Here is a 17,441-nt window from a genome sequence, read left to right on the forward strand (position 1 = left end):
CTGGCCCTTTAAATGGAACCAAAAGCTCTCTATATCTCGACTATCTATATAAATATACACTCTTTTTGTAGCTCACAGGCTTTGCTAAAACATGGAGCTCCGCTTCTTGAGCTGGGGAAAAAGGATCCAATGACTTTGAATACAGAGTATCCTTCTGGGTGATAAACTGCATACTCAAATCTACAAAAAATGTAATATCTGGGTCTTCAGGGAGTGTGTCCCGCACTGGGCTCACAGCAGCTGATTCCTACACCATCAATTTAACACGTGTCTTCCTTTGTCTCCAGCCTCCTCCAATAGAGGCAATAAGGTGTCTGGATTCAAATGTACGCATTTTTCATTGTTAGATTTGTACATAAACAAACTCATATTTTAAACCTTTCATTAGACAAACATTTAGTTAGCTGTATATTTGCTGCGCAGAATGTTGGACCATTGACCAAAACAATATCTAACTTTGTCTAATAGCACCTTTGCATAAAAGCTACAGCTCTGATATATCGGGGTGAACCCTTCATTACTGGGTCCAGCTTGCATGAATATATTACAAAGGCTTGTTTTCTATCATGCTATTTGTGTAAGAACTCCAGTTTCATGTTTCAAAAGACAACTTCTTCCTGGCAATATTATAATAAATGATAACAATACCCTGCGGTCATGGAGAGATGCCCATAAATCCAAAATATTCTTCTGCTTATACCACTGTACTTACAAGAAAAAGGGGCACATCATTTCACAATCCACACATTCTGCTTTGGATTTCAAAAATAAAAATAAATAAAAGGACCAAGAATCTGTACGATGGACCAGAAAGCATCAAAAACTAAAAAACAACTTGCTGCAGGTGGCATCTATCCTAACAGGGTGTGTGGACTTGATGTGATGGGACTGTTATATTTAAATTTTATTTATTATTACTCTCACATCACGGACCGCACATCAAGTTATCATCAAAAACCTTACAATATCATTTTTGTAGAAGAACTTCTTATGTATCCCATCCATCTTGGCTTTGTTAAATATTATGGCAGCTTTATTCAAAATAACAACCTCATCTTAATCTTTTTTTTTTCTCTCAATAAGGGCTTATTGTATAAATTTAAAATTACAAAATTGTTATCTTAATCTAAACTAATCCCATTTTTACAAATTTCCCCAATAACCTGGATTTCATTTCCAACCAAAGGTTGTCTAAACCAGTTTCAATATATCTATATAATTGTTAAACTCATATTAGAAATGAATACTCATTATTACTTAATTTTACTTAATTTCCCTTTTTTAAATGCACTGTTTCAACTATCAAAGGATATTCAATTTGTGTAATACACAGTTAAATGTAACCTTCATTTTACCATGTTTAGAAAACAGATTCAAAATAATTGTGATCACATTGTTTACCATTAGATTCGTTAACCCGGCACATGTTTTGTCTAAGAGCCCTTGCACACTGGGGCGGTTTGCAGGCGCTATTGCGCTAATAATAGCGCCTGCAAACCGCCCCGAAAGTGCCGCTGCTGTCATCCCAGTGTGAAAGCCCCGAGGGCTTGCACACTGGAGCGATGCGCTGGCAGGACGGTAAAAAAAGTCCTGTCAGCAGCATCTTCGGAGCGGTGAAGGAGCGGAGTGTATACCGCTCCTTTACCGCTCCTGCCCATTGAAATCAATGGGACGGCGCGGCTATACCGCCGGCAATGCGCCTCTGCAGAGGCGCTTTGCGGTGGTATTTAACCCTTTCTCGGCCGCTAGCGGGGGGTAAAACCGCCCCGCTAGCGGCCGCATACCGACGGTAAAACGCCACTAATAATAGCGGCGTTTTACCGCCGACGCCGCCCCAGTGTGCAAGGGCTCTAAAAAACTGGAATTGGCATGGTGTCCTTCCAGCTTATCACTAACCTCTCAGGGACATTCTTTCAGGAGAGCACAAAGGAGGGGGTCACATCTGCGTACATGACACACACAAGCAATAGAACTAAAGGTCCCAGCAATCGCACACACATACACCAATATCTCTCTAAAATCGTTTACTTTTTCCCATTTGTACACAACACATGCATATCATTCTCTCACTTTCTTTTAACTATTTAATATTTTCCTGCCTAAATTCTGCATTCCTTATTTTGTTCAGATATCTTTTATATCTAGCTTCTATGATCAGATGGGCAGCCAGAGTGCTCATCCCATCTTCCCTCTCTGACAACATATAAAGTATTCTGTTTTAATTCTCATTTCTGTGTTTTGACTTTACTAGTAGTGCCTGACCCCAAATTCATCCCACAACTTAACATGAAAATGTCCCTTTCTGTCTAGTGTTAATGTCACCCTTGATCCATCCTGCTCACATAGATAGCTGTTTCTCTAGCTGTTTACTCTGCATGATTCTTAGTCCCTGTGGACTTTGGTAACCCAGTTACCCATTGTGGATCCATGTCCACTCTAACCATTAATCTAGGGGCTCAGTATAGGCGGAACCGCACCTTTGGTTCATATATAGCGCTCCTCTTGCGCTGGGCATTTTTGAGGGTCTCTTACCCTTCATTCTCTTACTTAATTCAATGCCCATAATGACTGGCCAGTCTTCTCTCTTCTCTACTTGTGCCTATACCCTCTTGCCTCTAAACTACTTTATCTAGCAGATGTACTACATATACCTGTGAACAGTACTATTCTTCCCTTTCTTATTTATAACACTCCGATGGACAATAGACAGGGACAACATAACATATAACCACCAATCAATACAGTTCGATTAAGGGGAGTAAAATAGGTACCCTTTGTCCCGAAAATGCCTTACCGATCAAGGAAGTCTGATAACTCAAATGTAAGCAAAAGGCTTACCTCAGCCGGCTGATTATCAGAAATTCCCGGATCGTCTCAAGCTCCTCGTTTCGGATACTCGGGGTCACCTGGAATCCCCTCCTAAGGCAAAGCTCGCCATGCTGACTCGGTTAAATTGATGATAGGCAACTCCTATCCTCATATTGATTAGTGATTCCAAATTAATAATAACTACTGCAGTGGGGAACAGACACAAAAGATACGCTCAGCATCTTTCCAAATAACTGTTCTGCTTTATTATGACGCAATTGAAGGTTTTTATGCACATGATTACGTAGGTATCACATTAATATTACAATTGTACGTTTATGGTAACAAGGGGAGTTACATAGGCAGGCTTATTCTAATCAGGACTCGAAAGAATGTAAACATTTACTGAAAACATTATTAGTGCTGTTGCACAGTGAGGGCAATGTGCAATACATACAAAATACAATACAATTATATACAGAACTTACAAATTTCCATTACATTTACAAGCGCTATGCAGGCCCTATTTTTAGGGCTATCGCGCCTGTAAAGCGCCTCAGTGTGAAAGCAGCCTAAATTACTTTTGTTTGAATTGCGCTGTCTCCAGAGAATCATGGGAGGTAAATATGATTATTCTAATACAGGATGTATATAGCGCCAACAGTTTGTGCAGTGCTTTACAATATAAAGGGAGACCATACAATTACAATACAATAGAATACAAGAAGGTAAAGAGGGCCCTTCTCATAAGACCTTACAACCTAATAGGGTGGGGCAAGTGGTACAAAAGGTTATAACTGGGGGATGAGTGGATGGAAGTGATAAAAGTTAGTTGGAGGCAGGATAGGCTTCCCTGAAGAGATGAGTTTTAGGCTACTTTCACACTGGGGACACCCGAGCGTTAGCGCTAAAGCAACGCTCGTTTTAGCAGTGCTTAAGCACTGTTTAAGCAGCACTTTTCAGCCGATAGTGGGGCGCTTTTAACCCCCCGCTAGCAGCCGAAGAAGGGGTTAAAAGCGCCCGTGTTGTGCCGCTTCCAAAGCACCGCCCATTCATTTCAATGGGCAAACCGCCCCAAAGATGCTGCTTGCAGGACTTTTTCTAACGTCCCGCAAGCATACCGCCCCAGTGTGAAAGCGCTCACGCTTTCACATTCAGGCAGCATGGGAGGCAGTTTTCCGGTGCTTTACAGGTGCCATTTCTAGCGCTAAAACCCCTGAAAACTGCTTCAGTGTGAAAGGGGTTTTAAGGGATCGCCTAAAAACAGCCAGAGTAGGAGATAGCTTGGCAGACTGAGGTAGAGAGTTCTAGAGGATGGGAGAGGCTCTGGAGAAGTCCTGGAGACCAGCATTGAAGGAGGAGACAGGGGATCTTGAGAGCAGAAGGTCTTGAGAGGTGATATTTGGAGACAAGATTGGTGATGTAGCTTGGTGCAGAGTTGTGAATGGCTTTGTATGTTGTTAGTATTTTGAATGTAATTCACTGGGCAATCGGATTAATCAATATTTCTTGTTATGTTCTTTTCTATCCTAGGATTATTGTTTTCAGTTTGAATGCCTCAGTAAGCTGTTTGCATTACTGCTAAATAGAAATCAAGATGGATTCAATGTCTCCAGAAGCTCATGGTTGGTCTGTCCTCCAAAAACTGAATGAACAGAAATCAATGGGTCTTTTCTGTGATGTCTCCTTGATGGTGGAGGGTAAAATATTCTTAGCTCACAAAAATGTCCTATCAGCTTGCAGTGAATACTTCTACACAGCTTTAAAAAGAAATGAGCAGCAACAGTTTTTGGTACTTGACAATGTTAGCTTGGAGGGCTTTAGTCACCTTCTTGATTTTATATACACTTATAAGATTCCAACTTGTCATGTACAAGACTTTATGCAGGCTGGCCATCAACTACAAGTTAGTCTTCCACTGACTAGTCAGGTGGTCTCAGTTTCCAGCAGCCCACCAAACAATAATACTAAGGAGGAAATCTGTATTCCTGATGATTATGAGGTACACGATCAGGAGTCAGAGCTGACAGAGGTGGACAGCCCATCTTTAAGAAGCCATCACAGTGATAATCCCCCAAACATCAACATCTTTAGTGAGGACAGAAGAAGGTTTGAGCCAGTGGGCCAGCTTAAAGACAAAGCAAGGATGCACAAAAGACCTTCCTTTTATAAGGAAACATTTGCAATGCAAAACCCTGGGTTTTTCAAAAACAAACAATCTGCTAAAAGTGGAATGCTGAGTAGAGCAAGTCCTGTGGATGAACCTCGAGATAACTCATTTCTCATTCCTGGTTTTACCAGGCAAATGCCTATTACAATTCACAACGATGGTTCTTCAGAAGAAGCAGATGATGACACTGCAGAAATCTGCATTAATCTGTGTGATGAGCCAGACACTCCAGATAGTTTAGAGCCCATTGCGCTCAATGACTTGAGATTACATAAAGAGTCCATTAAGCCTAAGATTTACACCACCATTGTTGGCTTACAGGGGGGTGGTGTGGTGGAGAGAGTGGATGGTGACGAAAGCGCTGCTGATGTTGTACACAGGTGTGATAGGTGTGAGCTGCTGTTGCCATATCCAGAGTTTCTCAATCACCAAGATGATCCAGGAATACACCTTCTCCACTGCAGCTTGTGTGATAAACAATTCAACTACAGGTAAGAGCTGCATGTGGAGGATTTCTTTCTTTGGCTTTTTCTCCTCACTTTGCCTACAGCAGAATGAAAATATGGTGCAGTTTGTACTTTCTACAGATCGACTCCATGACCATTTCTGAGTCCTCAATTGACACATCTAGCCCCTACTGATTGTAGGGGTCAAAAATTACCTCTGCTTCTTTCACAGTGGAGAGATGCAAGATGTATCTAGTTCAGCTGAACTTTAGTCCTCTATGTTCTCACCTAAACAAAGGGAAACTGTTTCTTTTATGATGGGGCAGTTTGTTCCACTTTCAGGTTGGAGGACAACACTTCTTTCTTCTCTATCGTGGTGTTTTATCTTGGCTCCCATAGACCAAAACAAAAAAACACTTTCACAAAAGTGTTTCCTGATTATGTTTGAGTGGTCTACCCACACTGTGGATTCATCAGTGTCCCACCTTAAAGCAGAACTTCACTCAAAAAGTGAAGTCCCCCTGATTTGCTTCCTCCAGCCTGTAACTACAGTTACAGGTTTTTCTGGGGTGGAAGAGAGTACCAATTTTTCTTTCTTGTACATCACGGGACACAGAGCCTCAGTAATTACTGGTGGGTTATAGGGTATCACTAGGTGATTGGACACTGGTCACACCCTAGACAGGAAGTTCAACCCCCTATATAACCCCTCCCCTTCCTGGGGATGCCTCAGTTTTTTCGCCAGTGTCTTAGGTGTTGGTCACGTGTAAAGATGTGCTGTGCTGAGCTCCAAAGGGAATATCCTATCCTATACTGGGGCAAGCCAGGCGAACCGGATCCATTTCAAAGTGTCCTTTCTAGGCCGAATTGGATGGTACCCAGGCCTCGTGTCCAAAGAAACAAGGTTTTACCTGTAATGCTTCTCTTTTTAGAGAGCTGGACCGCGCATTTCAGAATTTGGTTTTTCTAGCCTTATTCTTGGCCGGGTGCTTTACAGGCCCAGAACTGCGGATCCCCCTATCCATAGGGGGCCCCAGTCTCTGAAGTTTTTCCAAACGGAGCCCACCGTGAGAGGTGAAGATTGGGTCTGTATAACAAAACCCTGCAGCTGGATAAGGTAAGGGAGATTCCACAGGATTTTTTAATTCTAGTGGGTTTCTCCTTTAAATAAATGTATGCTATGCCTATTGTCGCCACATGCTTGATTGTCTGTCTCAATGTTCATGCTGCACAGCTCCTCCAGCAGAGCTCCAGGTAGGATGGGATGGGGGCCTCTTCCTCAGGGATATTCCCCCCAAGATTAGGGGGGGCGCGGTGGTCTGAGAGGCGGTAGTATATCGCACTATCGCCGCCGCCATTACTATTTGGAAGACCCCTTCATCTGCCAGCCTCTCTCCTTCCCCCTCCACCCCAGCCTCCCCTCCACGCTTGTCCCGGAGGGTCGGCTCGCGCAGGAAAGTGCACGTTTTAAAAAAAAAAAAAAACGAGGAGGGGACGGGGGGGTGGTCAGAGGAGGGGGGTGGAGCGTTAGCGCGACGTCCGGCGTGCTTAGACGCCCACATCGCCGGCTGCACAGGCTATAAGAAGCACACTTTTTCAGGTGCTCACAGCCTATGGAGGGACACAGAGCTGAACTAAAAGTTTTACAACACTTTATCCTATGGAGGAAATATTTACTAAGATGGGGGGTATACCGGCAGTTGACGCCGCCATTCCTCCGTAAATAAGTCTGGCTTGTTTTGTCGACAACGCTCAGATACCTAGGGATCCAACTGATAAGTAATTGGAATTCCGGTTGAAAGGTGTTTTCTTCTTGGCAAGGTCCTAATAGCTCGACCTGCAGTGGCAGAAATCAGTCTGTCAATACTTGAGAGACCATGTTAAACAGGTCCTCAAAGTTTTACCTGAACAGCATGCCCGGGGGTTTGCCAACCTACCTGTGGTTTTGTGTTTGCTGTTGACGCAATCAGAGATTCTATCATCCATACCTTTAGCTTGCGCTTGGGTTGGTACATATGCGTAGAATCTTATGGTTGAAAAATTTCAGCCGAATCACCATGTCAGGAGCTTCTGGCTGGGTTTACCCATCATGGTGCAAGGCTGTTCGGAGAGGATTTGGTATACGTCCCTCTTTTAAACAGGCTCTGTTCCCAGTGCCAGAAGCATCAGCCTCCAGGCAGTCTCAACGGCCTCCTCCGTCAGGCTCAAGAAATAAATCTCAGAGTCGACCCAGGGACAAAAGAAGTCCTGTGGGAGGAAGCCTACTAGACAAGACGCTAAAGCCTCTTTATGAAGGAGTGCCCCCGCTCGCTCGGGTGGGGGGAAGACTGCTACAGTTCTCAAGGCTCTGGTAGGAGGATTTCCAGGACAGATGGGTGATGTCCACATTAACTCTAGGTTACAAACTAGAGTTCCGAGTATTCCCCTCTCCTTGTTTCCTCAGATCAAATGTTCCCAGAGACCCAGAGAAAAAGAAGTCTCTCTTCCAGCAGTGGAGTGACTATTGTCGCAAAAAAGTTATCGTGGTTGTTTCCCACGCAAAAGCAGGGATTGGGGTTTTATTCAACCTTTTCAGGGTTCCAAAAACCAAATGGAGATGTCAGACCCATTTTAGATCTCAAGGATCTAAACCGATTCCTAAAGATACGATCCTTTCGCATGGAATCGATCCAATCGGTAGTCTCCATCCTACAAGAAGGAGAATTTCTGGCGTCAATAGACATCAAGGACACATACCTGTATGTACCTATTTTCCCTGCTCATCAAAAGTACCTGCGTTTCAAAGTAGAAAAACGCCACTTTCAGTTTATAGCTCTGCCTTTCGGGCTAGCTACTGCACCTCGGGTGTTTACAAAAGTCTTGGCCCCTCTGCTGGCCAGATTAAGGGCCTAGGTATAACGGTAATAGCATACCTAGACGACCGACTCTTGATAGACCGCTCGGTAGCCCGCTTGGACCAAAGCTTGGTCACTACAGTCAACTACCTGCAATACCTAGGTTGGCTCCTTAACTCAGAGAAGTCTTCTTTGAAACCAGTGAGAAGATTAGAGTATTTCGGTCTGGTCATAGATACAGCCTAGAAGAGGGTATTTTACCCCAGGCAAAGATCAGTACCATAAAGGAACTGATTCAGGTAGTCAGGGCAAAGAAAGATCCTCCTATTCGCCTTTGTTTGAGGCTACTGGGGAAGATGGTGGCTTCATTCAAAGCAGTTCCCCAATGTTTGGTTTCATTCGAGACTGCTGCAAAACAGTATCCTGTCTGCCTGGAACAAGGAGGTTCAGACATTGGATTCCTGATGCGTCTGTCTCCTACAGTGCGTCAGAGCCTCAGTTGGTGGTTGATACCCGAAAATCTGCAAAAGGGAAAACCATTTTTTCCAGTTGGCTGGACAGTGGTAACAACAAATTCCAGTCTTTCGGGTCGGGGAACAGTCCTGGAACAGTCAACTGTCCAGGGGAGATGGTCTAAGACAGAAAGGACCTTACCCATCAACATTCTAGAGATCCGTGCGGTGTATCTAGCCCTAAAGGCCTGGACACTCAGGTTACAGGGTTGCCCTGTCAGGATCCAGTCCGAATGCTACAGCAGTGGCTTATATCAATCACCAGGGAGGCACCAGGAGTCGTGCAGCCCAAGGAGAAGTAAACCAGATCCTAATCTGGGCAGAAGCATGTGCCGTGCATATCGGCAATCTTCATTCCGGAAGTAGAGGACTGGCAGGCGGACTACTTGAAGTCGCCGGCAGTTATTCCCAGGGGAATGGTCTCTTCACCCCGACGTCTTCTTGGCCATATGCCAAAAGATGGGGGTTCCGGATGTAGACCTCTTTGCATCCAGGTTCAACTACAAGATTGATAACTTTGTGTCAAGAGCAAGGGATCCTCTTACATGCGGGACAGATGCGTTGGTGACTCCATGGCATCAATTCTCCCAGATTTATACATTTCCTCCTATTCTGCTACTGCCACGACTTCTTTGCAGGATCAGGCAGGAAAAGAAGTTGGTACATCTGGTAGCCCAGCGTGGCCCAGAAGAACTTGGTATGCAGAAATAGTAAAGATGGCAGTAGGTCCCCTGTGGACCCTACCGTCACGTCCAGACCTGCTATCCCAAGGTCCAGTGTTCCATCCTGCCTTACAAACGCTAAATTTGAGGGTCTGGCTATTGAAACCCACGTTCTGAAGAGTCGTGGGCTTTCAGATCCTGTGATTTGTATCTCAATCAATGCAAGAAAGCCAGCTTCCAGAATGATTTATCATAAGAGCCCTTTCACACTGGGGCGGTTTGCAGGCGCTATTGCGCTAATAATAGCGCCTGCAAACTGACCCGAAAGTGCCGCTGCTGTGTATCCAGTGTGAAAGCCCCGAGGGCTTTCACACTGGAGCGATGCGCTGGCAGGACGGTAAAAAAAGTCCTGCCAGCAGCATCTTCGGAGCGGTGAAGGAGCGGTGTGAATACCACTCCTTTACCGCTCCTGCCCATTGAAATCAATGGGACGGCGCGACTATACCGCCGGCAAAGCGCCTCTGCAGAGGCGCTTTGCGGTGGTATTTAACCCTTTCTCGGCCGCTAGCGGGGGGTAAAACCGCCCCGCTAGCGGCCGCATACCGACGGTAAAACGCTGCTAATAATAGCGGCGTTTTACCGCCAATGCCGCCCCCCGTCCCAGTGTGAAAGGGCTCTAAGAGTCTGGAAAGCTTAGATCTCCTGGTGTGTATCCAGGGCTTGGCATCCCAGAAAATATGTCATAAGTAGAGTTCTTGACTTTCTACAAATGGGATTAGAAATTAAACTGGCCTTGAGTACCATCAAGGGCCAGGTCTTGGCCTTGTCAGTATTATTTCAATGGCCGCTTGCTTCGCATTCTTTAATCCGAAGCTTTATACAGGGGGTAACGCGTCTTAATCCTCCGGTTAGGGCGCCCCTAAACCCCTGGGACTTGAATTTGGTTCTGTCAGTTTTTACAGAAACAGCCTTTCCCTTGGTCTTGTTGACAAGAAAGTAATTTTTTTCTGGTAGCCATTTCTTCTACTAGAAGAGTATCAGAGCAGCTCTTTCCTGTAAAGAGCATTATTTAATCATACACAAGGATAGAGTGGTATTGCGCCCTCATCCTAGCTTTCTACCGAAAGTGGTTTTAGATTTTCATCTAAACCAAGATATTGTTCTACCTTCCTTTTTTCCAGATCTCTGTTCTACGGAAGAAAGGTCACTACATTCTTTGGATGCAATAAGAGCAGTCAAGGCCTATCTGGAAGCAACTGCTCAAATTTGCAAAACAGATGTTTTGTTCGTACTGCCAAAAGGTCCCAATAGAGGACAGGCAGTGTCAAAGTCTACCATTTCAAAATGGATTCGACAAATGATTATTTAAGCTTACGGTTTGAAACAGAAAATTCCACCTTTTCAAATCAAGGCACACTCCACAAGGGCTATTAGTGCTTCTTGGGCGGTGCATCACCAGGCCTCTATGGCTCAAATCTGCAAGGCCGCAACCTGGTCTTCAGTCCATACATTCACCAAATTTTATCAGGTGGATGTAGGAAGGCATGAGGATATCGCCTTTGGGCGTAGTGTGCTGCAGGCAGCAGTACGAGGTCCTCAGGTCTGATTACACCCTACGTTGTGTGGTCCCGTCCCCATCAGTAATTACTGAGGCTCTGTGTCCCGTGATGTACGAGAAAGAAAATAGGATTTTTATAACAGCTTACCTATAAAATCCTTTTCTTTTGATGTACATCACGGGACACAGAGGTCCCACCCCTCTTCTAATACACTTACATTGCTTTGCTACAAAACTGAGGCATCCCCAGGAAGGGGAGGGGTTATATAGGGGGTTGAACTTCCTGTCTAGGGTGTGACCAGTGTCCAATCACCTAGTGATACCTTATAACCCATCAGTAATTACTGAGGCTCTGTGTCCCGTGATGTACATCAAAAGAAAAGGATTTTACAGGTAAGCTGTTATAAAAATCCTATTTTTTTAATATACACACACACACACACACACACACACACACACACACAGTGCCTTGAAAAAGTATTCACACCCCTCTAAAATTTCCATATTTTTGTCATGTTAAAACCAAAAACGTAAATGTATTTTATTGGGATTTTATGCTATAGACCAGCACAAAGTGGCACATCATTGTGGAGTGGATGGAAAATGATAAATGGTTTTTACATTTTTTTTGCAAATAAATATGTGAAAAGCGTGGCGTGCATTTGTATTCAGCCCTCCTGAGTCAATACTTTGTAGAACTACCTTTCGATGCAATTACAGCTGCAAGTCTTTTTGGGGATGTCTCTACTAGCTTTGCACATTTGGAGAGTGACATTTTTGCCCATTCTTCTTTGCAAAATAGCCCAAGCTCCGTCAGATTGGATGAAGAGTGTCTGTGAACAGCAATTTTCAAGTCTTAAGTACAATTTACAGTGATCTTGCGCATAGCCTACAGTCTTCCATATACAAAGTGAATCATCAATAGTGGCAAATTTAATGCAATAATGTGAAATAAAATGATATACATCCGATGTTCATCCAATCAATAGTGACAAAATTAATTAAATATGTGCAGTGAATTCCATAAATAAAAATAGTCCAATTGCTCAAAGTAGTGAAGATGGAGAACCAATAATGAATAACCTGGTAATTTCTCCAATAAGTGAAAACCGCTGACACCACACCACTGTGCTCACAGAATTCTCACCTCATAGGCATAAGTCATATGCCTTGGATCATGATCAAATAGAAAACGATAAATTCCCGATCCAGGATCAACAGTGTGCTTTTTTAAATAAGAGAATTCTGCCCCGCATATACGATGTTCCGTTTCACATGTAAGGTAAATAAGCCTCCAATAGTGTATTCCCATTAAAAAAGGAATTTATTACACTTAAAAATGCGTGCTTACATGAATGAAGCAAAAATTGCACCAAAGAAAGGCAAACATTCGGCGTTCGTGCTACCTCACACGTCACTTCTGGTCCATGGTATACTCAGCCCCCTGAGGAAGTCACGTGACATAAAGCGTAGGGCTTGGCCGGAGTATACTGCAGACCGGAAGTGACGTGCGAAGTGGCGTGAACACCGAATGTTTGCCTTTCTTTGGCGCAAGTTTTGCTTCATTCATGTAAGCAGGCATTTTTAAGTGTAATAAATTCATTTTTAATGGTAATACGCTATTGGAGGCTTATTTACCTTACATGTGGCATGGAACATCGTATATGTGGGGCGAAATTCTCTTATAAAAAGGCACACTGTTGATCCTGGATCCTAGAATGGGAATTTATCGTTTTCTATTGGATCATGATCCAAGGCATATGACTTATGCCTATGAGGTGAGAGTTCTGTGAGCACAGTGGTGTGGTGTCAGCGGTTTTCACTTATTGGAGAAATTGCCAAATTATTCATTATTGGTTCTCCATCTTCAATAATGCAATAATGTGTAGGAAGACTAGGATATGCGCAAGATCACTGTAAATTGTAATTTTGTTTTTTTGTGTAGTTGTGAACACTGTTAGGTTTTGCTGCATTTCTATTTTATTTTTATTTATTTCATTTACTAGTAGTAGTGTACTACTTACTAGTAGACCACTATATGCAAATTTCAAGTCTTGCCACAGATTCTCAATTGGATTTAGGTCTGGAATTTGAGTGGGCCATTCTAACACAAATATTCTTTGATCTAAACCATTCTATTGTAGCTCTGGCTGTATGTTTAGAGTCATCGTCCTGCTGGAAACTCCACCCCAGTCTCAAGTCTTTTGCAGACTCTAACACCATGTTTCACGGTGGGGATGGTGTCTTCAGGGTGATGTGCAGTATTCATTTTCTGCCACTCATATGCCCCGTACACACGGTCGGATTTTCCAACGGAAAATGTGTGATAGGACCCTGTTGTCGGAAATTCCGACCGTGTGTAGGCTCCATCACACATTTTCCATCGGATTTTCCGACACACAGGGTTTGAGAGCAGGCCATAAAATTTTCCGACAACAAAATCCGTTGTTGGAATTTCCGATCGTGTGTACACAAATCCGACGCACAAAGTGCCACACATGCTCAGAATAAATTAAGAGATGAAAGCTATTGGCTACTGCCCCGTTTAGAGTCCCGACATACGTGTTTTACGTCACCGCGTTCAGAACGATCGGATTTTCCGACAACTTTGTGTGACCGTGTGTATGCAAGACAAGTTTGAGCCAACATCCGTCAGAAAAAATCCTAGGATTTTGTTGTCGGAATGTCCGATCAATGTCCGACCATGTGTACGGGGCAATAGTGTTTTTCTTTTTAGGTCAAAAAGTTAAATTTTTGTCTCATCTGAACAGAGCACCTTCTAATACGTTTGCTGTGTCCCCCACATGGCTTCTCGCAAATGTGACTTCTCATGGCTTTCTTTCAACAATGGCTTTCTTTTTGCCACACTTCCATAAAGGCCAGATTTGTGGAGTGCAAGACTAATGCCGCAGACACACCGTCAGAATTTCCGACAACAAATGTTCGATGTGAGCTTGTTGTCGAAAATTCCGACCGTGTGTAGGCTCCACCGGACATTTGTTGTCGGAATTTCCGGATTTCAAATTTTCCGACATCAAAATCCGTTGTCGTAAATTCCGATCGTGTGTACACAATTCCCGACGCAAAAAATTCCACGCAAGCTTGGAATCGAGCAGAAGAGCCACATTGGCTACTGAACTTCATTTTTTTCGACTCGTCGTAAGTGTTGTACGTCACCGCGTTCTTGGTGATCAGAATTTCCGACAACATTTGTGCGACCGTATGATTATAAAAGATATGTGACGCTAACTGAAGTGTATGAAAAGATCATAAATAATGTGATTAAACATAAAAATAATGACAATTCTTTGGTGTGACATCAATACACTAACAAAATCAAAGTGATAAAAGAATCCAATAACTGCATAAGTTGTGATTTCTTTCACTCTTATGCACTTTTAGAGTAGTATTGGACTATTGCATTCATATTCGATCTTATTTGCACTTTATGCGATTTTATTCATTATATGCGCCCTTTTTCACTTTATGCGATTTTTTTTTTTTTTTTTTTTTTGTGATTTTTTTTCATCTTTATGCACTTTTAGATTATTATTGGACTTATGCACTCTTATTGGATTCTTCTATCACTTTGATTTTGTTAGTGCCACATATCTTTTATAATCATATTGTTTTTTCTGTGTGGGAACACTTTTTTGTGTTTGGCGACTTCTTTGATCTCTTTATTTATAATTGCTTCAGCTCACTTTGGTTTTGCGCATTAGTTCCCTCCTTCTGATTTGTGCGACCATGTGTATGCAAGACAAGTTTGAGCCAATATCTGTCGGAAATAAATTCAGGATTTTGTTGTCGGAATGTCTGATCGTCTGTAGCATTGTAGTTGTCCTGTGGACAGATTCTCCCACCTGAGCTGTGGATCTCTGTGGCTCCTCCAGAGTTACCATTACCTCTTGGCTGCTTCTCTGATGAATGCTCTCCTTGCCCGGCCTGTCAGTTTAGGTGGATGGCCATGTCTTGGTAGGTTTGCAGTTGCGCCATACTCTTTCCATTTTCGGATGATGGCTTGAACAGCTTGGGATATTTGTTTATAACCTAACCCTGGTTTAAACTTCTCCACAACTTTATCCCTGACATATCTGGTGTGTTCCTTGGCCTTCATGATGCTGTTTGTTCACTAAGGTTCTCTAACAAACCTCTGAGTGCTTCGCATAACAACTGTATTTATACTGAGATTAAATTAGACACAGGTGGACTCTATTTACTAATTAGGTGACTTCTGAAGGCAATTGGTTCCACTAGATTTTAGTTAGGGGTATCAGAGTAAAGGGGGCTGAATACAAATGCACACCACACTTTTTAGATATTTTATTGTAAAAAATTTTGAAAACCGTTTATCATTTTCCTTCCACTTCACAATTATGTGCCACTTTGTGTGATCACATAAAATCCCAATTAAATATTTAAATTTTTGGTTGTAACATGACAAACATGTGGACTTTTATAGGGGTATGAATACTTTTTCAAGGCATTGTGTGTATATATATATATATATATATATATATATATATATATTAAAATTATTTATTTATTTTTATTTATCTGCTTCTACTTTCACAATCTCTGTCTAGCACATGTCTCAGGAGGCTGCAGGACCAAAAAATGTTTTTAGAAATAGAAGTGTTAATAGTTTCTTTTTTGTTTTTTTTCTTTTTTTCTTTTTTTCCTTGTTCTTCTTTACCCTGAAGATAGTTCTTAATGACATTGGCTGTATGTTTGGGGTTTTTTTTTCCTGTTGCAGAATAAACTTGGAGTCAATCCCTGATGGTACGGCATGATGGATAAGTATCACACAAGCACTGTGTGTACCTGAAAGAATTGATGCTTGTTTAGCCAAAGGGTAGTCACACCAAATTATTTTATTGAAATTTTTCTTCTGTTTTGCCTACTTTACATTTGTAAATTGATAAATATAAACAATTAAAATATATATTTTGGACAGCATTCCCTCTTTACAGCATTTCTTCACCCCTGCCTAAAACATTTGCACAGTATTCAGTATACAGTTGTGCTCAAAAGTTTACATACCATGACAGAATTTATGATTTCTTGGCCATTTTTCAGAGAATATGAATGTTAACACAAAAACTTTTCTTTCACTCATGGTTAGTGTTTGTCTGAAGCCATTCATTATCAATCCACTGTGTTTACTCTTTTTAAATCATAATGACAACAGAAACTACCCAAATGACCCTGATCAAAAGTTTACATACGCCAGTTTTTAATACCGTGTATTGCCCCCTTTAACATCAATGACAGCTTGAAGTCTTTTGTGGTATTTGTGGATGAGGCTCTTTATCTTCTCAGATGGTAAAGCTGCCCATTCCTCTTGGCAAAAAGCCTCCAGTTCCTGTAAATTCTTGGACTGTCTTGCATGAAATACCTTAGATTGTAAGCTCCTTGAGGGTAGGGACTGATGTGAATGTACAATGTATATGTAAAGCGCTGCGTAAATTGATGGCGCTATATAAGTACCTGAAATAAAATAAATAAATAAATGAACTGCACGTTTGAGATCTCCCCAGAGCAGCTCAATGATATTGAGGTCAGGAGACCGAGATGGCCGCTCCAGAACCTTCACTTTATTCTGCTGTAGCCAATGACAGGTCGACTTGGCCTTGTGTTGTGGATTATTGTCATGTTGGAATGTCCAAGTACGTCCCATGCGCAGCTTCCTGGCTGATGAATTCAAATGTTCCTCCAGTATTTTTTGATAACCTACTGCATTCATCTTGCTATCAATTTTAACCAAATTTACTGTGCCTTTGTAGCTCACACATCCCCAAGATATCAGCGATCCACCTCCATGTTTCACAGTAGGAATGGTGTACCTTTCAGCATAGGCCTTGTTGACTGCTCTCCAAATGTAACATTTATGGTTGTGGCCAAAAAGCTCAATTTTGGTCTCATCACTCCAAATTACTGTATGCCAGAAGGTTTGCGTAGTAATGGCTTTCTTCTGGCGACACGACCATGCAGCCCATCTTTCTTCAAGTGCCTCCTTATTGTGCATCTTGAAACAGCCACACCACGTTTTCAGAGTCCAGGTGAAATACAGAAGTTATTTATGGGGTTTTCTTTGCATCCCGAACAATTTTCCTGGCAGTTGTGGCTAAAATTTTAGTTGGTCTACTTGACCATGGTTTGGTTTCAACAGAACCCCTCATTTTCCACTTCTTGATTAGAGTTTGAACAATGCTGATTGGCATCTTTTTATATCCCTTTCCTGTTTTATACAGTTCAACTACCTTTTCCCGTAGATCCTTTGACAATTCTTTTGCTTTCCCCATGACTCAGAATCCAGAAACGTCAGTGCAGCACTGAATGAAAGATGCAAGGGTCTGTCAGGAGTCCAGAAACTCATTGACCTTTTATACACACTAATTACAAGCAAACAGATCACTGGTGAGGATGGTTACATTTTAGTAGTCGTTCA

At 42.5% G+C, this 17,441-nt stretch overlaps 1 protein-coding gene across 4 annotated transcripts in view; it reads left to right on the forward strand.

The window, feature by feature from the left end:
* Positions 1-17,441, forward strand: part of LOC141102707 (uncharacterized) — an 86,717-nt gene that overhangs the window by 37,107 nt on the left and 32,169 nt on the right. For all 4 annotated transcript variants that reach the window (XM_073591660.1, XM_073591652.1, XM_073591643.1 and 1 more), the window contains one exon: positions 4,342-5,469. In XM_073591660.1, the coding sequence (XP_073447761.1) occupies positions 4,406-5,469 (1,064 nt within the window). In that variant the 5' untranslated portion in view covers positions 4,342-4,405. The remainder of the gene's footprint in view (positions 1-4,341; positions 5,470-17,441) is intronic.

This window comes from Aquarana catesbeiana, linkage group LG01 (assembly GCF_042186555.1).
Source record: "Aquarana catesbeiana isolate 2022-GZ linkage group LG01, ASM4218655v1, whole genome shotgun sequence".
Classification (NCBI taxonomy): domain Eukaryota; kingdom Metazoa; phylum Chordata; class Amphibia; order Anura; family Ranidae; genus Aquarana; species Aquarana catesbeiana.